The following is a 21234-nucleotide window of genomic DNA, read 5'->3' as shown; positions in this document are numbered from 1 at the left end:
GCAGACCCGCTCCAAACTGAACTGGGTCATGTGACACATCACGTTTTCTACGTAAATCTTAAAGAACCCCTGACTTTAAAGACCTCAAAGGGCATACATTATAAATATAGACTTCTAAACATCACAACTGTTTTAATTTGAAAGAACTCAAATTGACATTAATTTATAACAAAAACATAAATACACATCTCAACAAAAAACATGTCCTTTGACAGTTACACACATTATTAATGCATTATAAATTTTAGTTAATACATTTAAATGACAGTTGGTCAATTTAAGACAGTCGGTTTCTGCAAGTGTAATTAGTTAACTTGAATTAGAATTTAGTGCATTTTTACAGAAACAAACTAGATTACAGTAAAGAACTGTACAATTAACAGTATTTTACTGGCAACAGTGTTGCCAGTATTTTACTGTAAAAAAACCCGGTAAGGTCTAACAGTGTAGTATCTAGCGTACTAGTAAGCCCGTAACAGACAGCGATCATAATAAAAACCTTTACAGACAATAGCAAACATCCTGAGGTCGCAATTACTTGAAATTTAAATATTAAACACAGTTTATTCCAAAGATACTTACAAGTGCAACAGCAGGATCAGCATCCGTTTTGCAGGCTTCTGTTTCTCTCAGTTCTCGCCATTCTGAAAAAGCCGGTCCGATATTTACTTGAGTCTGACTTCTTGCTCGGTCAGTCTCCCGTTTCCTCTTTCGTTGGTCCTCCGACAAAGATTTCCTAGCTTTCTGCTTCTTTTTTTACAGGCTCAGCCATAACTCAATCTATCGTTGCCCTTTGCTTATAGCTATCCGGTGCTTGAATGGGGGCGTGTACGTGTGCAGTGCCGTCAAGCAATTCGTTACATCGCGAGACCTGATATCACACGATACTTCCTGACGGCGAGGCCGCCGACCCGCCGGCCCAAAGTTGCAAGTGAGTTTTTTCCGCTCTCGTGCACCAGGGGGGTGCGAAACCACCACCATTCAACCCAAAATAAGTAATATAACCATTCCACTGACTCCGAAGCTGTTCAGTTAAGGTTAAAAAGTTACCTAGTGTCCCTTTAAGAGCCCAACTAATGGAAACACTAATCACTGTTATGGTGACTGCAAATGAAACGGAGTTAAACCTCTGTTAAATCTCAATAAAACTTATGTAGACGTCTGACAGAAATAAAGTCAGTCTGGTTAGTAATAAGTGAAGCTGGTAATGCTGTTTGTGGAGTTGTTTAATCCTCCTCTGCTGAGATCTTCACAGATTTAATGTCTCTTGTCTTCATTTGATTTCATCTGGATTCATCTGAAATTACTCCATTTTTAATATACACAGATTAGTAATATTAGTAATATGTACCTTTCAGGGACCAATATGTACTCTTTAGGTACAAAAGTGTACCTTTTGAAAAGGTACCGCCACAGAGACAGCTTTTGTACTTTTTTTTCTGAGAGTGTAGTTGGGCTCTTGACCCTTAAATCATTAACTTTAGATTTTGTTTGGCTGCTGTGCCTGAGCTATAAAAGCCAGATGAACAAATACAAAAGGTGATCTAATGGTGTTGGTTGTGTTTTAACATAATCATTATTTCACAATCATTCATGAACTCATATAGAGCCCAATTTCTGAGTTAGGTTTACTTTATTAATTATAGCAGCACTGTCCTTGTACAACATACTATTTTTAGCCTTTCCAATGAATTTTTTTTAATTGATTTGATTATTTGGATTTCATTGAAAAGGCTAAAAATATTATGATTAGGATGAGATGCCATCAAATATCCCGCAGATGTGGTGTTTGTGGTGAAGGATAAGCCACATCCAGTGTACAGAAGAGACGGATCATTTATTCTGCAAAAATTACACTCAAAGAGGTAAGATGGGCTCCTATTTTAAGAGTTTGCTTACAAACTCTTTTCTTCCCTGTCTGTATTTTTCTAATCCCGTTCTTCTCTACTTTCTCAGGCACTTTGTGGTTGCACAGTTAACGTTCCAACACTGGATAATCGCACGGTTAACTTAACAACTCAAGACATTGTCCGTCCCAGGATGAAACGGCGTGTCACCGGGGAGGGTCTTCCTCTTCCGAAATAGGACTTGATTGTCGAGTATGAGGTCAAGTTTACCGAAAGATTAAGCCAGAGTGCCAAGGACACTATCGCAAATGTTTTGCCGGCTTCTTGAGCCGTGTATACTGCAATGCTGGAGACATTGCCATTGGGAATTTTTGGTTTCATAGTATTTAAAGGATGAATATGAGGGGCTGCTGAAACTGTCGAACTGTTATTCTGTAATGTACTGCCAATGAGAGACTATCTGAACCAAAAACATTGCTGGACTAGACTGGTTTATGTGTTTGTCATGTACATTTATAGCTTCCTAAATTTTTAGTTTCCCCCCATTTTAGTTTCCTTTGGGTCAAGAAAGTCTCCAGCTGCGAACTCTTGGCCAGCGTTTTGTTGTCAACTACACACATCTAACACATCTAAGTTTACTTATTATTCCAAAGATGGACAGTAGAGCATGTTGTGATGTTGCGGGACTACAATAATATAGTTTCTTATCAGCAGCCTGATCCTTTGGACACCTCAGGGAAGTCTTTCTGTGAAAGCAGCCTGTACTTTTTCTGCTAATACGGTCTAATACGGTTCTGCTGATGCCGCTAAAAGTAATTTCCAATATAGTGGTGGCTCAACGTGATGCTTGGATCCTCTCTCTTCTAAGTATGTGAAACAACACTTGATGCAGAAGTTATATGGTGAGAAACTCAAAAGCTCAAAGTCAGATAGAAGACAAATTTGTAACAAATACTAGATTTATTTAAAATAAATGATTCAAACTACTGATATTGTGGTTCATTTCTTATGCAAAATCATATGAAACCTTTTTCTGTTTTATTACAGGCAATTTATGTTATTGTTTTTAATTGTGAAACTAAATTTGTTTATTCACAAATAACTTCTGTGGGATCTTTTTGGATTGTGAGATTATGAGTTATGAATATGTTTTGAGTTTTGAATAGATTGTTTAAAAGAAAATAAGATTCGAAATGTTACAGATATCACACTGCTTTAATAAAACACTTTAAGCTGAAAAATAATTGTTTTTTTTTGTTAGCGTATTAAAAGTGTAACCCAGTATACAAGCCTCTAAAAATCATGGTAGTTCCTCTACCAAAGAAATGTTGCACTTAAAGAAATGTATAGATTCACATAAGTGTATTGACCGCTGTAAATATATAGCAGGTTAACTAGTGAAATTTGTAACTGAGACGGTCACGACAGAATCACTTTCATAAGAATGGCACTTCCTTTGCTGAAAATGGATGCTTTCGTCTTCAGTGTTTCTTGATGGTGTTGATTTGAGTCCACAGCAAAGACTTCTGAAGAACTTCCTGTACTGCTGCCTGACCTGGACAAGAATGAGAAGAGAAATAGTTTTAAACTCTGGTTAAAAAAACTAAAACACAGAACATGCCCAGGTTATTTTTCAAGAATTAAATTTTAGAAGATGAGAAATGAAAAATTAACTTAACCCTTTAGAACCTGAAGCTAAAATAGGTGTGAGAAAAATATATCGACTAGAACGACTAGCTTCCGGCAGACGGCCGTACGCAAGGCGACTTGCACCAAAAGAGGAACCAGTGACGCATGTATGACGTAGATGTAGGAGTGGCGTAAGCTTTGACGCCTCTCGCGGTTCAAACAAACAGGGCTGGGCAACAAACTCAAGCTCCTCTCATATTTTCTCTCAAAAATTGTTCTTTTTAAACTAATTTGTGACTGGTGTTTTGTTTTGCTCTATCTCCGTGTTCGTCATTACGTTGCGCGTCAGGTCAAGAGTCACTCTTTCACCGAAACGGCCATTCACTGCCATTATAAAGCTTGGAAGAGCCAGGACATTTTTTTATATAACTCTGATTGTATTCGTCTGAAAGAAGAATGTCATATACACCAAGGATGACTTGAGGGTGAGTGAATCATGGGCTAATTTTCATTTTTGGGAACTAACCCTTTAATATAAAGTAGGTGAGAGATGATTTTCTGGTAGACTGTCTGTACTGATGTCTGACCTGATTATTGAAGACACAATAGACCAGGAACATGAAGGTTCCCTGCTGGGAGTTCAAGATCAGGAAGAAGATCTCCAGCTCCTTCCAGAAACCCAGAATCCAGGAGCAACCAAGAACCACAAACTGAGCCAGTGTTTTAAATGTCATATTCCTGCAGAGAAAGATGGAGAGTTAATATATATTTATTGATTATATTGTTGTGGAAAATCTGCAATTGTCCTGTTATAAGTATGCCTTTTGTCTGTAGAACACTTCTGTATTGTAATCAACTACACTTGAAACTTGTTTATTAAAGGTAGGGTAGGTAATCCTGTTCAGAAACACTTTTTTTTATACTGGGTGAAATGGTCCTTCCATCCTGAGAGTAGTCAATACATTATGTGTTTAGAAAAAGGAATGAAAAAAATCAGACCTCTGTAGCAGCTGCAGGACAGTAAAAACTCTGACCAATCACTGCCATTCGGTGCGAATGTAAAGAACCAATCAGATGCCTTCATGTCTCGTGCCCGAGCCCCACTGCGCGCGCTGCCCTGCGTGCACTCATCACATGTCACCGTTCCCGGAAATATTCAGCTCAAAGCACCTGCATATGCAGTCAGCGAAGGCAAACAAGGCAAAAACTACTTCCTCGGACCCTGCCCGCACTCTTGAACGACCTCCTCTGCTTTGCCCTCAACCCCGGACCTGTCCTCGAACCGACGATGCGGTACTTGTCTCCGGACTCGGAGTGTACGTTAGTCTTCATTAGAGTCAACAATGTTTTCATCATGGAAACTCTTACATGCAAAACACCGTATATGTTATGAATCTTACACGAAATTCACCTTCATCACAGTGTAACTGATGGTAATGGAAAAACGTGTATCAATGCAACCTGTTTTTAGCTTTGCCTTATAAATATAGCTCGTTACCGAATGAAACTTTACCATTATCGATATGCTAGCTTGATAGTGAGTACTAAAAGAAATCTTATTTGTTTATATTCATAGTGATAAAGTTAGGTATTTTATTACATGTGATTCTGACATGATGTCACTGTATGTACTGCGCTCCTTCCTCTCCACTCGTCTCAGGTAATAAATGCGTCTTCCAGCTGAGCCTGAGCGTTTGGCGTCGCGCGTTCATGTGTTTTGGGGGCGTGGCTTTGGAAGGAGCTCAGAAGGGAGGGGGTGGGAGTGAATGGAAATAATGAGCTGTGTTTATTGCAGATTAAAAGGTCTACAGTCACTCCATTTTTATATTTTCTTTTTCAGAGTACTTACATTTTAATTATGTATTGGTATATAAAGACAGTTTAAACAAATTTGGAATGTTTTTTTTTTTAGAAAAATCCTACCTACCCTGCCTTTAAGGGATTAAACGGACAGGACAAACTACATTACTTCTTATATTTCAAAAGAGATCCGTGCGTGAATGCAGCTTAATAGATCTCCCGCAGTCTATGTTGTTTTGTCTTGTTTTTTATATATTAGTACTTTATATGTAAACTAATTAACCTGTAGATAATAAAACTACATTTAATTGAAACTAAGAAACTCTTTTGCTACTCTCGCCTGCCAAAAGTCTTTGATTTCTACAAAGGTGAGCTGAACAGACCACGAAGAAGTCTTCTGACCTGTGGATTGTGAGTATAAAAATTCAGATGCTTATGATTTAGGACACATTTGACTTTCCCTAACCTGAGAATAATCAAAATAAGGTTAAAGGTGTCTATAAATATGCAGCATATAACAATATATATACACATTTCATGAAGTGTTCAAATCATATTGTTTGTTACTTGGTTCGTTTCATATGTGAAACTTCAGCGTTCAGATTTTTCAAGGTGGAGGTCAGACTGATGATGATGCAGATGAAGAGAATCATGTTTAACTGCACAGTAAGAGAGACAACAGTCATTAATCTTTAATCACTTTTCCTTTTAACACAAAGTCATGATGAGAAATGTGCTTACTGCTAGTATGGCGCAAACAGGTCCCTGAAAACTCCAGATAAAGCCTTTATCCATTTTAATCCAGCACCTGTTTAGAAGAAGAAAAATAATGAAATGAACAAACATGAAGGATGAAGGTGTTGATCTCTGAGTCTCTCAAACTAAACTCACTGTTCACTTCCGTAGCCTTTAGGATCCACCCCAGCAGACACGGCCACCACAACCAGAGCAACCGTATATCCAATCACACACAGGAATCTACTGCTAAGCACCCCCCTCCTTTTGGAGCTGATCTGTGATAGGTTCTTCACACAGATGAAGAGCAGCACAGCTTCAATGAACATCCACACAAAGCCGGAGAGAAAGAGGAAGTGCAGCACACCTGATATCACGGCACACAACACCTGGAGATCATGAGAGACGGTTATGATGATTCTCAGTGAGACTGTGCTGAGCTGTAGGGCTCCTTCATCATTCTCACCTGATGACGGCGTATGAGGCGCAGGAACTGTTGTGTGAGCAGGAACAGAAGGTGAGCCAACAGAAGACTCACGCAGAGGTTGATTCGAGCCACATTATTCACTCCAGGACTCCACTGACAAAGGGCAAAGGTCAACAGGGCCAAACTGAAGAACACCAGCCCCACGATCACACACACCAAATTCAACACGTTCAGCTTTGAGTCGCTCTGAGGAAACATGTCAGAGTACATGAGTGCCAAATCTGTACTGTTCTTCAATGCTCACTATAAATGTTCTCGTACCTCTGATGGGCGGCTGGTTTGCATGATGAGAGCGAATGTGGACAGATGAACACAGGAACACACAGTGTAGCTGCTGGTGGTCTCTAAAACAGAACAACCATCTACAATCCACTCGCTGATGTTCCAGTACACACAGGACAGAGAACCGTCGGGCTCAAACTCCTGCAAAAAGAAGAAAGAACATGCAGAAAATAGTATAACTCTGAATATTAGATGTTTTCAGATGTTCATCAGTTCTCAGGTTGGACAAAAACACATTCCAGTCTCTCACGCTGATGTGTTTGAAGGTGAAGTTGACTGGTTTGGTGAGTTTAGTGTTGGTGGTTTTGGGAAGAGTAACTGAGATCACAGTGGACATCATGGTTTTAATCGTGTCATTTGATGGGTTGAAGAAGTCTGGCTTCAGTAGATTCTCCATTGTGTTATAACTCATGAAAGCCACAGCAGCTGATCCTGTGTGACAGAAACAGAAGAAACTTGTATTCAACACATTAAAACCTTTAGTTAAATGTGGTTTAGTGACATATCTTCTAAAAATGTTTTATTAAAAATGTTCTATTAAAACACATCTCACATACTTGTTTCATTGTTGTTATTGGCGATCCCAATGAGATCGATGTCCACAGAACAATTTGTTGTGTCAAGTCGGGGGATTTTATCTAAGGTGACACTGCGTCCAACCATGAAGACTTCAACCTCTGATTTAGAAAATAAGCAGTTATGTTTTTTATTTTTTATTTAATTTTATTAAAGTTGATTCAATCTGCACAAATGTGCAAAAAACAAAACAATAAAAAGACTAAAATAAAATAACTATTTCATGTAATTACTAGTTTGAACAAATCAGTTAACTTTGTACACAGCAAAATCCCCAGAGTTAAATTAAGTCAAGCTGGTAATGCTGTTTGTGGAGTTGTTGAATCCTCTTCTGCTGAGATCTTGAGAGATGTAATGTCTTCTTTTATCTTAAGTTGATTTATCTTAGGGTAGGGGAGACCGGGGAGTGTTGCAACAGGGGATGGTTGCAACATGTAATTTTTCTCCAATCAGAAACAAGCTAGAGTGATGACACTCATACTGCACATGCACAGTTAGACCCTCCCCCCACCAAGAAGACAGTAGACATTCAACATCTGCTGCTGAATTTATTGAATAAAACTTGTTTTGGAGGTTTGAAAGTAACTTTTCAACTTACTTAGTTTGAATTATTGTTTTGTTGACTTCTTAGTGACATGGTTAGCATGTGTCAAAGTCAGTGTGTCTAGCAGGCGTATGATGTCTGATAGCTGATAGGTTTGGGGACAGTTGCAACAAGTTATAAATTGCATGTTTAATAAAAGTTTGTTGCATTGCAAATTGTTCAATTCTTCCCGTCTGGCACTGAAATATGGAGAGATTGAATAGCATCTGTAACACCTGCACACTGAATCTATCTAGGCCTATGTTCTACACATAAACTAACAAAACTCAATAACTGTTATTTGATAAATATCACTAAATAAATAAATAAATAATGCGCTACAATAATATTATTATAGAAATAAATAATACTATAATATTATAGTGGGCCTAAAACAGTTCATATTTTCAGAATTCTACATGCTCATTGAGACAAAAAGCTAAAGTTAATTAGTGAAATTTAAGGTATTTTTAACGTGTTGCAGCCGTCCCCTGGTTGTGTTGCAGCATCTGGCTTCTTCCATTCAAATAAATACTGTGAACGATATGTCATATATAATCATCTTTAAATGGTATAGAGTTTAATATATACAAATTTGGTTGATCTAGTCCCAATAGTCTCTGAGTAACTGAGAGAAATGCAAAAGTGTTGCAACTGTCCCCGGTCTCCCCTACGTTTACAAGACAACGATACGCTTAAAACTCAGAAGTGTTTCCTTTGAGTTTTCAAAACTTTGCATTTTCAGGCACCCAAACTGACTCTTTGTTGTCGTGGAAACGAACGGCCAAACGTATAAAAAGTTTTACGTTTTTAGTTGAAAACGGTGTCTTGTAAAAAGACCCTAAGACTGTGGCTGAAGCAGGTGTTTTCTATATAAACTATATCATATATAAGCTCAGTTTAATCATCAATAATAACAGTTTCTCCACTCACCAACAGCAGCAAGAGTAAAACTGACTCTGTCATGTGTGTCTGTCGGCTTCACCAATGTAGAGATGAGTTTCTCGTTGGCTTTTAACACATGGTTTCCGTAGGAGGCTAGTTCAGCTCGGCTGACTGATGATGAAGACACTGAAATCTCTCCTGAAGCGTTGAGGACCATATCCAAAACATCCGTCACTGGAGTCTAATTTATTGATCAGAAAAAAAAAATATATATACTGTAAATGTAAATATTAAGAAAGCCAATTAATCAGACATGCAATGTCAATAATGTAACTGACAATTACATTTGATTTGATTAATGTATATGTATATAAAAACAATTCTCTTGAAGACTTACAGTCAAAGTAAGCTCTTGAGCTGTAATGTTCTCGATCTGCTCTAGAAGATTTTGAAGCTTTTCAGTCTGACTCTGAAATCAAAATGGAGAAGACAGAATTTGAGGATGTGTGAGTGATGACTCTAACCGGGCATGCTGAGTGCCTCTGAAATGAGACACAGACAGTGTTTTTGAACGAATTTCTTTAAAGGAGTCATAACCTGCAATTTTCACTTTTCCACGAGAATCAATGTATGTTATGATCGACTAACGATTATACACTGGCCGGGAAGCCGATATTTAAAAGTGAAGCGTTTGTTTACCTCAGGGTAAATAAACCAGCGCGCGTGCACGCGCACTCAAATACGAGATTTTGATTTCAGCTCCCTCTTGACGTCATGAGGTAGTAGGATATACCATATATGGACACCGCAGCAGGAAGCCCCCCTTCCCCTCTCCCCCTCATATTCAGTTCAGTCGAGAAAGATGGAGAAACCGAGTGCTCACCGGACTTGCTCTGTGGTTGATTGCCATAAAAAACATGTAAATGTGTTTTATCTCCCAAAATCGGACGAAACTATCAGGGACCAATGGATGATATTCATTTTTAATGACGCTGTCCCAACAACCCTTTCAACTGGCGTGCAGAGCCATATAGAGCGTCCACGACAGCCAAAACATCGCATTGATCTCGCGAGACAATAATGCCTTCAGAAATAAGGGAAAAAGTAGGTCTGTGTTTATTTTTTTTCCACTTTTCTTTTTTAGAAGGGCCTGAAAGACTATAATACAGCAGTAGGTATCCAATGTAATACTAGGTTATGACTCCTTTAACAAATGATTCAATGACATATATTTTTTTTTAACATTTGTCGCCACCTACTGGTGGAAATGAAAATACTTTTCTAAACGTGCTTTTCTGTATTTTGCTCGCTACAGTGGACAGTGTTTGTATCCAAACCAGTGCAGGCCCGAGCCTTTTGGGGGCCCTAAGCAGAAATTGATTTTCCCACCACGCGTAGTTAAAGTTTTAACTCTTTCTTTACTCTTTTACTAACTCTTTGAAACTTCTGAAAACAAACTGTAAACATATTCCAGCATTGCAATCTTGACATCGCAGCCTGTTCATTATACCCGTAATAAATATATAATAATAAAATAGTCAACCTAACATATAAAACTTACACTGCTCTGTTTAAATAGTCAGTAGTACAATTCGTACCGTTCACAGTAAGCACCGCTCCACTGCGATGTTTCCAAGCACATTTTTGCGTGTGAAGAGGGTGATTTTTTCCAAAGTACAAAGAAGTCTATAATAAAGAATAGTTTACCATCCAAATACATCGCGAATCGCTTACTTTCACTTTCGCTTTAAATTATTTTGGCTTGTTTATAGATATTTTTTTAATTCTTGTTCTGTTCTGAATATCATTAAATTTAAAGGATAAATCATTGATTTAAATGTCAATCATTGATCAAATCAAATTTTTGTATCATGGCTTAAAGGTGCTGTAAGTGATGCGACGCGTTTTTTAGGCCGAAACATTTTTTGTCACATACAGCAAACATCTCCTCACCATGCACTAGCTGCCTGTCCCCTGAACACACTGTAAAAAAACGCGGTCTCTCTAGACACCACAGGCTCCACAAACGGCAACAAAAACAAACTGGGCTCACCCACACCACGAAACATAATAAACAGAGTTCCAGCCAATCACCGACAGGATGTATTTGAGGGTGGGGTTTGGGGGGTTAGTGCGCGTGCACGTGAAGGGGGTGTGGAGGAGAGAGAAGCATGAAGAGGGAAGTTTGAATTATGGCCGACACACGACCAAAGAGACGACGTTCCGATGAACAAATTGCAAAGAAGAGGGACAAGGATAAGGAACGCGCGAAGTCCCGAATTTACATCGGAAAAACCTTCGAAAGGTGGCGAGAACTCCGCCGGCAGAAGGGCTTCCAATCCGACACTCAGTTGCTCTGTTTTTGCAGAACAGGTAAATCCATTTTTCTTTCTAAACTGACGTTCATGTTCGCCAAACCAACACAAGGATGTAATTAGCTAGATCTATGCAGTCAGCGTTAACTTTGGTGAATACAACATGTTTCTAGCAGCTAGCGATCTCTATTGTAAATGATCAAGCAAATTCACAGTAGGGCGACAATTTGTGTGAACGATTGTTTTCACCCACTGTTTGTTATGGATTTGAATGTTCATTTATAGGCTATTGACAACTTTGACTAAATTTGTTTACGCCGCCGCTGTTGTTTATGCTCACTGGACACTGGGAAACGCAAAGCTAACGTTATCTTGCTATTATTGCATCCTTGTATGGGAGCTATAGTTATAACCTCAGGTGGCGAAACGATTTTAAGATAATGTTTCTCTTTTTCTGCATTCTGTTCTGCAATATATAAAAGCATTATCTAACTTGGCGACATTACACATTGAATGAAGTATCAGTAAAGCTTAACTTTGTTTGTAGTGACTATTTTGACTTTCCTTTATGCTGGAAGGGAGGGGAGGAGGGAGGTGACGGGGTGAGGAGGAGGGAGGGTCTAGCTAGCCTCCGTTTTGTTTGACAACAATTCGAATGTCAACAAGAAGTAACGTCTCCCGGGATCGCTTAGAGCACCTTTAACATTACCGTGACTTTGTGCACAAATTGTCTGCACGCGAGGTTATGCGCATGACTCAAACACTGGCAGACACAGCAGGAGTTGTAGGCAGGTATATTGATCATGAAATCAGAATTTTACTCGTCTCGAATTATTCATTCATTCATTCATTCATTCATTCATTCATTTATGTCACTTGTTTAAGTTAATTAATATGTAAAAAAAACAGAGGGTGGCCAGGGGGCCCCAAGCAGACATTTAGTTCGCTTATGGCTCGGGCCGGCCCTGATCCAACCTAACAAACTTTTGTCACAGAAGCACTGGAATAAAAGTTTAAGTTTGTAAAAGAAGTAATGAGAATGTGTGGTTGAAATGGACAGCGTTGTGGACAGCTTTCTCTGCACATTAAATCCCCCATATTGAATGCAGAACAATGATGATGACAGACAGTATAGGCTTCATGGACCCGCTTACCCAAAACCCTGGTTTGCCAAATAAATGAATGACGGACAGTTATGTATTTCCAAAATTTTATGTAAGCTTTATGTTACTCCTCAAATAACAAGGGAATTTGTAGTAATTTATAGTGTTAATTAATTAGCGAGTCCACAAACTCATTCTTTCAATTGGCTTTTGTATGCAGAGTATTCACAGATTATATGGACTGAATGCCCCCATAAACCATCAGCAATTATTAGAAAAGCACATTCATATTTCAGTTTACACACATATCTAACATGCACATGTTATTGCACTGCTTCAGTTTGGACTGTTATTGATAGGAGTCTCTACAACTTCAATTTCAGAAACTCAACTTACGTTGCGTCCTTCCAGCGGCGTTATAGTTATACCTGCAATGACAGAAATCAGCATGAAGACAATAATATAATAAACTGCAAAACTTTGAAAAATAACTATTTACTAAGCAGCAATTTCAGCAAGATTGTGGATTCAGCAAGATTTCAGTGGTGTACCTCCTTCTCTTACGGACTTCAGTCATACCTTTTCCATTAAGGGACAATATTTGCCCCCTAAATTTATTTCCCAGTGCTTTTTTTTTTACCTTTATGCATAACTTTATGAAATAAAAAATGTTTTCAATGAAAAATGTTCAATAGAGCAATATGCAATGATGGAAAAATGAAGTGATACTTTAAAATATATTACACTAAAACCGGTAAGTCACTGTCTTCTCAATGAGCGAGTCATTGAGTCATTCTTACATTCAGTACCAAAGCAACTAGCTGTATTTATAAATGAATCATTGAATGATTGACTCACAATTCTTTTCAAAGCGGCAGAATTGTTTACGAAACACTGCACTCTAAAAAGAGATGTGTTAAAAATGACACATGTTGTGTAGATTTTAACACATGTAGTGTGTGTGTGCTCAGGGACAACACATGTTGCGTAGATTTTAACACACAACCTGTGTCGATTCTTAACACATCTCTGTGTTTTAAGGAGTACACATTTTGTATTACCTTTAACACAACTAATGTGTTATTCCTCTTACACAGAAGTGTGTTGAAACCTTTTACACACTAATGTGTTATAGTTACACAACTTGTGTCAGATATGTGTCACATGTGACTGTAGTCGGTGTGTATTTGCCAGAGTCACTTCCTGTGTTTTTACAACTGAGTGTTTGAATGAACACTGAAACGTATTGTTAACTTGTGTTTATGGAGTCCAGTGATGTTTAATAAAGATAATGCATGTTGACACGAACACTCGCCGATGTATTCACATAAACACAACACAATTAATCACTTAAACTAGCACATTTATTTTTTGAAAAGTTCGCATGCTACTTGATCGCTCACCGTTGCATTTTGACTGGTTGTTGCCGTAGTTACTGTAACCCGGGTTACATTCGCAGATGAAGCTGCCAATCTTATTATTGCACTTTGCGTTTGTGCCGCAAACATCTGGATCTTTTTTACACTCATCGATGTCTGTGTGAGAGAGAGAGAGAGAGAGAGAGAGAGAAGACTGTCAGTCACATGAATGCAGATTCCTTTGATAACATCTTTTTATTTAATAATATTGAAACCATTTTGATGTTAAGACAGCAGACACACACAGAATGTTATGATGTTTAATATGATTGTAAGCTTGCACTCGATCGGCCTAAAGTCCGGCATCCGACCAGCGCGGAAGGTCTCTACGTGTTACTGTCTTTTCTCGTGGCAAAGTATTTTTGATTTAATGAAATACATTTGGAAATGTATTCTCGCGTTATTTCATCTGACTCCATAAATGAAAAGGTTTTAATGATATCTGTGCATCATTAAATGTGAGCGAATGTTTGATTATTCTTTTTAACTCTTTAATGAAAATAATGTCAAAGTCAGTTAGAATAATCAAATGTAACAATTTATTATGTCAGGTAAATGTATCATGCCAATTTCATTATCAATTCAAAGATAATCGATACAAAACATCAAATTCTCTGGAATAAAGAGAAGAGATGCGAACCCGACATTATACATGAAGCTGAGAATCTCACTGTCAGCCTCTCAGGCTAATCTGAGATACAGAGAGGCCACGATCTTCTCGTTGTATTTCAGTATATAGACAGAAACTCCTTTCACATGGAAACATCTGCTAACAATGGGAATTTACATTCAGTGTTGACACCTTTTGGGGGGTAGGAGACCATTTGTCTAGAGACCACCTTTCTTTGTGTGCCAGCTATCTCTAAACTCTTAAAAACCTTATTACCTTTTGTTTTACTTATTTGGAAATGAGACCTTTGTACCAGTCGCACTAATGGCAGGAAAAAATATATAACTCATTGATTCTACTTTGTTATATTTAAAAATTTTCTTTCTCTAAAAGCCTACTGATATATACGCATGGAAAAGTGAGGGTACACTTGAGATCATCACTGTTTTAGGCCTATATAATTCCTAAAAAAATGAAACATGGGAAAATTCAGACATTTCAAAAATTCAGACATTTCAAATGATACCAAACATGTATAATACTCGATGATAATTATCGTCATCAAACCATATGTATTTTTGGGTAATTTTCATGTGGTCTCAGCATGAAATTTCTGAAACTGAAGTTCTTTGGTTTGATTAACAGTCAATGGAAAGCACTACGAGTGAGGCCGCTCACCTTCACATGATGACTCTAGTCTTGTGTTATGATCCAATCCTTCAGGACACGTGCAGTTATAAGAGCCAATGGTGTTCACACACACCAGACCATCTGAGCATTCATAGGTCTTCTCAAGACACTCATTGATATCTGTTGGGGAAACAGTTGGTATTAATCATAGTGTTTTAATCATAGTAATCATAGTTTATCCCATAAACGCCTCTCGTACCCACACACTGTCCGGCTGTTGCTGTGAAATTGGTTGTTTTTGATTGAAATCCTTTATCACAGGTGCAGTAGTAACTTCCATGTGTATTGAAACACAGAGCGTTTTCGCCACACGGACTCCGCATCTCACACTCATCTTCATCTGTAAGAGAGGCAGGAATCAAGAAAGAAATATCATTACAAAGTTTAAAAACTACGGTTACACAAATTCCCTCTTTTGAATGACATACAGAGCATTAACTGTGTATTATGCACATTATGACAAAACCATATTGTATTATAACACACAAGGTTCTCATTACCGACACAGTTCCCTTTTTCTCTTTTTAATCCATCGCCACATCCATGAGACTCACTAGACAGCAGGAAAAACCCTGATGAAGAAAAAGAAGATCTGTACAATTATCTGTTTTTGCATTCATACATTTAGAAAAATATAGAATATATTTAAAAATGTAGACATTTATAATGTTACAAAATATTTCTATTTCAAATAAACTGTTCTTGTGAACTTTTTTTGTTCATCAAAGAATCCTGAAAAATAAAATGTACATCATTGTTCCCAGAAAAATATGAAGCAGCACAAAGGATGATAATCACTGATAATAATCAGAAGTGTTTCTTGAGCTGCAAATCTGTCCGGGTTCTGCCCTGCCTCGTCTGTGTTGTCGGATTCATGTTTCTGTGTTTGTCTTGTGTGTGAGCACATGGCTCTGTCCTGGCGTGTGTTTGCGTGTGCTCCTCATGTCCCGCCTCCTTGTTTCCCGTGACCACGCCCCCTTGATTAGTCCACGTCTTGTCCTCTTCACTAATTGTGCTCACCTGATCCTCATGTGCTCTGGTCCCTTTATATCGTGCCTCTTTCCCTCATGTCTTTGCTGGTTTGTTGTGTGTGTGTACTTTGTGGTGTTTTTCAGTTTGTGTTCTGGAAATTATCTTAGTGCGTAATCTAGGTTTTTTTTTTATCTTTCCTGGTATCAGAGTATCCTTGTTGAAAAAACTGAGACAGACTAAGTCCAGAAGAACTGCGGGAACGTCTCCAAGACGCTTGAAGAAACCTTCCTGCAAAGCTACCTGAAAAACTATGCGCAAGTGTGCAACTATGCAAAAGCCGTTTTAAACGCAAAGGGTCATTACACCATATATTGATTTAAATTATTAATAGAAGTTAAATCATAAATAAATTCATATTAAATATTCATAATATTAACATGCCTAAGACTTTTGCACAGTACTGTATATATATATTATTGTTGGAGCCATTTATGTTTATTGTTGGCATAATATTTTATTTTGTTTAGATAAGAAAATAAGATTTTGTTCAAGATAAGAAATCAACCGGTATGTTCATCTGTTTGTACTATTTACTACAATAAACCACAAACCTCAACTGCAGTAATCTCTGGAAAATCTTTGTGTGTCTGCGTAAAAACTTCACTCCTACCTGTGCATGATGGTAAAGCTAGAGGTACAGCAAGGCAAGGATTGCCATAACACACACACACACATACATATACAATATATATATATTTATTATTATTATTTATTTTTTAAAATGACCGATCGTTTCGCTAGATAAGACCCTTATTTCTTGAGTGGGATCGTGTCGAGACTTTGACGCTGCATTGAGACGGACATTTGAACCTTCTTTGAACATTGGAATAGTTGGTTGCCATTGAAGTCCATTATATGGAGAAAAATCCTGGAATGTTTTCCTCAAAAACCTTAATTTCTTTTCGACTGAAGAAAGAAAGACATGGATATCTTGGATGACAGCGGGGTGAGTAAATTTATCTGGAATTTTTTTTTTTAAAGTGAACTAGGGTAAGTGTACCCATTAAGCCCATGTACCCTTTAAGCCCACTTTCAACTCTGAAGTCAAATTAAAAAAAGAGAAAATAATATTTTATGCTGCTTATTATTTTAACCAATCCAGTGATTTGTTACTTCCCTGGCATTTTTTATTGCATACCGATCACATTTGGCAATGTTGAGTTAGCCCCACCCATGTGCACGCTGTCTCAGCGGACCTCAAAGTCACCCCAAAACTTTGGTGTTTCGGGACCCTTCAGAAAACAACACATTTCTGCAATTTTCAGCCATTTCTTTGGTAACTACATTGATATTATGTCAAATAAGAGATAAATGTATTGTTTTTTTGTGTATGAACAAATAGTACTTTATCATTTTATATCATTTTCCTTTCAATGGAAAGATGAGTTTTATTAGCTTGCGTTCAGAGCTAATCTCTTGGTCAAACCATTAGCCTTTCAGAAAGATAGACTGCCAAAGAATTAAGCATGTGAACTGCAAACAATGAATGTTTTGTGATTCATTTTACATTCATTTACAAATAAATACATCATAAATTGTTTTGTAGAGAAGATTATTTTTATAAATTAACTTTTTTTTAAGATGGGCTTAAATGGTACAGTGCCACAAAACGCATGCAAACTAGAGCCAACACAAGCTAACCTTGAATGAAAAAAACTTAACATTTCTCAATGTGGGCACAATGAAAATTACAATGATACTAGTCCACAGTATATTTAAGCTCCATGCATGTATTTGTAAACATATCTTACATTTTTAAAGGAAAACATTGTCTTTTTTTCACCATTACTCACTGTGGAACCATTTAAGCCCTCCATATGTGTTTCAATGAGGAATATTTGATACATTTTCTGAAAGTGTTTAATGATAACATGTCTTTGTGTGCTTTTACCTTACTAACCTTTTACCCTTACCTTACTTACACACAAATTACACACATTCATTCAAATGAGATAGAGCCTGTTTTGTCCTAAAGTCCTTTATGTATAACCGGGCATAATTCGGGAGTCAAGCTGAGTTAAGGCTTGTGATTCCGGCCATGAAGAGCTCCCAGAGGGACCCTACATTCCCCACAGTCCTGAGCCCCTGGGACTGTTAGGGGGGCCTACTAGGAGCCCGAGTATGGAGTATGGAGCCCTAACTCAGCTTGGCTCCCGAGATACACCCGGTCAAACTTCCAGTTTGACTCCAGATACAAATCCAGTCAAGCCGACTTAAGGCTCCAGACCACCTGCCACTAACACCAACCCATCCCACCCAGGGCTCTAATCAAACATTAGCAAAAGGATTTTTTTTAATACTTCCCTGTCACTGAATAAATATATTGATGTTTTACTTCTTTAAAATCATTTAATTTTTTTATATTTTGTGAATCAATGATGATGCGGGCTTAAATGGTGCCAAAGTACCAATTAAGACCATGCCAGACTTCTGACTTTATTCCTAAATTATCTTAATTTTATATTCTAAAATGTACATTAACTAATTAATATAATTTCAAATGAGAGATTAATCTTGCATTTTAACAAATGATTTTTCTTATAAACTGTCAATATCTATGAAAAAAACCTAGACTTAGATTTTGGTGGGCTTAAAGGTAGGGTAGGTAGGATTTTTATAAAACACTTTTTTTCAAATTTGTTTAAACTGTCTTTATATACCAATACATAATTAAAATGTAAGTGCTCTGAAAAAGAGAGTATAAAAATCGAGTGACTGTATACCTTTTAATCTGCAATAAACACAGCTCATTATTTCCATTCACTCCCACCCCCTCCCTTCTGAGCTCCTTCCAAAGCCACGCCCCCAAAACACATGAACGCGCTCAGGCTCAGCTGGAAGACGCATTTATTACCTGAGACGAGTGGAGAGGAAGGAGCGCAGTACATACAGTGACATCATGTCAGAATCACATGTAATAAAATACCTAACTTTATCACTATAAATATAAACAAATAAGATTTATTTTAGTACTCACTATCAAGCTAGCATATCGATACTGGTAAAGTTTAAAATATAGGCTACTTTGTTTGATTCGGTAACGAGCTATATTTATAGCTAACGAGCTATATTTATAAGGCAAAGCTAAAAACAGGTTGCATTGATACACTTTTTTCCATTACCATCAGTTACACTGTGATGAAGGTGAATTTCGTGTTAGATTCATAACATTTACGGTGTTTTGCATGTAAGAGTTTCCATGATGAAAACATTGTTGACTCTGATGAGGACTAACGTTACAGTCCGGAGACAAGTACCGCATCGTCGGTTCGAGGACAGGTCTGGGGTCGAGGGCGAAGCAGAGGAGGTCGTTCAAGAGTGCGGGCAACCAGGGTCCGAGGAAGTAGTTTTTGCCTTGTTTGCCTTCGCTGACTGCATATGCAGGTGCTTTGAATTTTGAATGCTCTTTCTCTGCCATAATTTTACTCTTCGTAGGTTCCGCGCATCTCTTGACTTGCACTCCTCAAATCAAACGGGTGCGCGCGCATATGGGCAGATCTAGCAACAGGGGTGGTAGCCATGGTTGCGAGAGTGAGTGACAGTCGCCCAAACCAATCAATTGTTTCGTCCCGAATGGAAATAATGAGCTGTGTTTATTGCAGATTAAAAGGTCAGTTTAAACAGTTTAAACAAATTTGAAAAAAAGTGTTTTATAAAAATCCTACCTACCCTACCTTTAATGGGTACACTTACCCTAATCCTTTAATAAAGGCCTTTATTGGTTATCTGCTCATTTGCATCTGGGTCCTGTCTCTTGCAGAATTGTGACAAAATCGGCATATTAGAATGATTTCTGAAGGTAGCTACACTTGATGTACTATGTGAGAATTTGTTGTAACTGAACAACAATGCATGTGCAGAACGCCTGCCCACAAAGAGGACTCAAGAAACACATTAAACACGCACAACTCTTCTGGTTTGCTACAGCATTATAATACATTATACTACGGGGGCTGTTGAATGCTTGAATCTGATTGGTTGAGGAAACACAGCTAAAGTAGTTCCAGCAGGTCTTGACCGCATTACAGCTCTATATCACTACGCCAAATGATTTCAGTTATTTCAAAGGTCTTTACAGCCGACAACAAGAACCAAAACCCACAACAACACTGACCAAGCAAATAAATATAGTAAACAATAGGATAAAAACAACAAGTTTTTGCCACAAGATTAGGTCACATACTATCTCTCTCCCGCTCAAACACACACACATACAGTACACACTCACACTCACACAGAAATGTGTTTTCAGCACTGATCTGATGGTTTTATCAGTGAAATAGTTAACAACTTAAAGCTGAAATTTCTCTTTATCAATGTAATGTTCTTGATGCAGATAAATATACACTTCGTTACCACCTCGGGTGTGCATTATTTTCTCATTCATTGGACTGTTTTCAATGATTCCTTACATATAGTGTATTATATTATTAACTACAGCCAACCAGTGCAGCCCTGATGCATGTAACTTCAAGTACTATCTTTAACGTAAAGATATTTATCACACACATTAAAACAGTGAAGCATCAACTCACCAAAAACAATAAGTGTGCACTTCAGATCCATGTTAGGAAACACTGCGATTCCTGTCTGTTTCTGTTTTGGTTTGTGATATGAAGGGTTAGTCACTTCCTGTCCTTCGTGTGGAGGATATTGTAGACTTGCTTCCGCTCGACTGAAGGGTTAGAGATGTGGTCTTCACTATTTTTTTCATGAGAGCCACACTGATAGGACACAAATGTATAATTTATCAGTCAAATTTGTAACTGAGACAAGATGATTTCCCTTAATGACAAAGAAGCAGGATTACCTTAATGCTGGGATGAGTGGAAGCATGCATGCATTTCCTTGGCTTTCTTCATGTGGTATTTGTAGCTTGTTGTTGCAATTCTTGTGAGGCATGCACAATGTTCATTGGTGAGGCGCTTTCTCCGTTTCCTCTTTATAAGTTCATGGTTGAGAATGCTGACTCACAAGTGTATGTGCTCACAAAGAAGAACATCACTTTTTGCACAAGTGCCTTCAAAGTGGGAAAATCTTCTCCAGACACCAAACTCCAGAAGTGACCAGAACGTGCTCTGAGTTCAGCTTCGAGAATGTCTTTTGTCTGCAGTTCTACCATTTCTGCCAACTGATAGTGGGAGAGTGAGATGATCATCCACGTGGAAGGGGTTTTCATTAAAGTTGAACATTTCCTTGTGCTCATTCACATCCTTGAATCTGGACTCAAATCCCCCCTCAG

General features: G+C 37.9%; 1 protein-coding gene across 1 annotated transcript; it reads right to left on the bottom strand.

The window, feature by feature from the left end:
- Positions 1–2677: 2677 nt before the first annotated feature.
- Positions 2678–20920, bottom strand: LOC311286344 (adhesion G protein-coupled receptor E3-like). Its single transcript, XM_084402515.1, has 18 exons — positions 20803–20920; positions 20528–20716; positions 15461–15532; positions 15160–15300; positions 14949–15080; positions 13646–13777; positions 12639–12670; positions 9222–9293; positions 8873–9065; positions 7338–7457; positions 7031–7212; positions 6760–6921; positions 6478–6684; positions 6168–6400; positions 6018–6084; positions 5844–5935; positions 4064–4214; positions 2678–3402 (listed from the first exon to the last, which is right to left on the bottom strand). The coding sequence occupies exons 2-18, from the start codon at positions 20556–20558 to the stop codon at positions 3238–3240; spliced, it is 2184 nt and encodes a 727-aa protein (XP_084258641.1). The 5' UTR covers positions 20559–20716; positions 20803–20920; the 3' UTR covers positions 2678–3237.
- Positions 20921–21234: the final 314 nt, after the last annotated feature.

This window comes from Rutilus rutilus (assembly GCF_951802725.1).
Source record: "Rutilus rutilus genome assembly, chromosome: 2".
NCBI classification, from domain to species: Eukaryota; Metazoa; Chordata; class Actinopteri; order Cypriniformes; family Leuciscidae; genus Rutilus; species Rutilus rutilus.
Note: the sequence above shows the minus strand (reverse complement) of the source record. Positions and strands in the feature narration are given on the sequence as shown.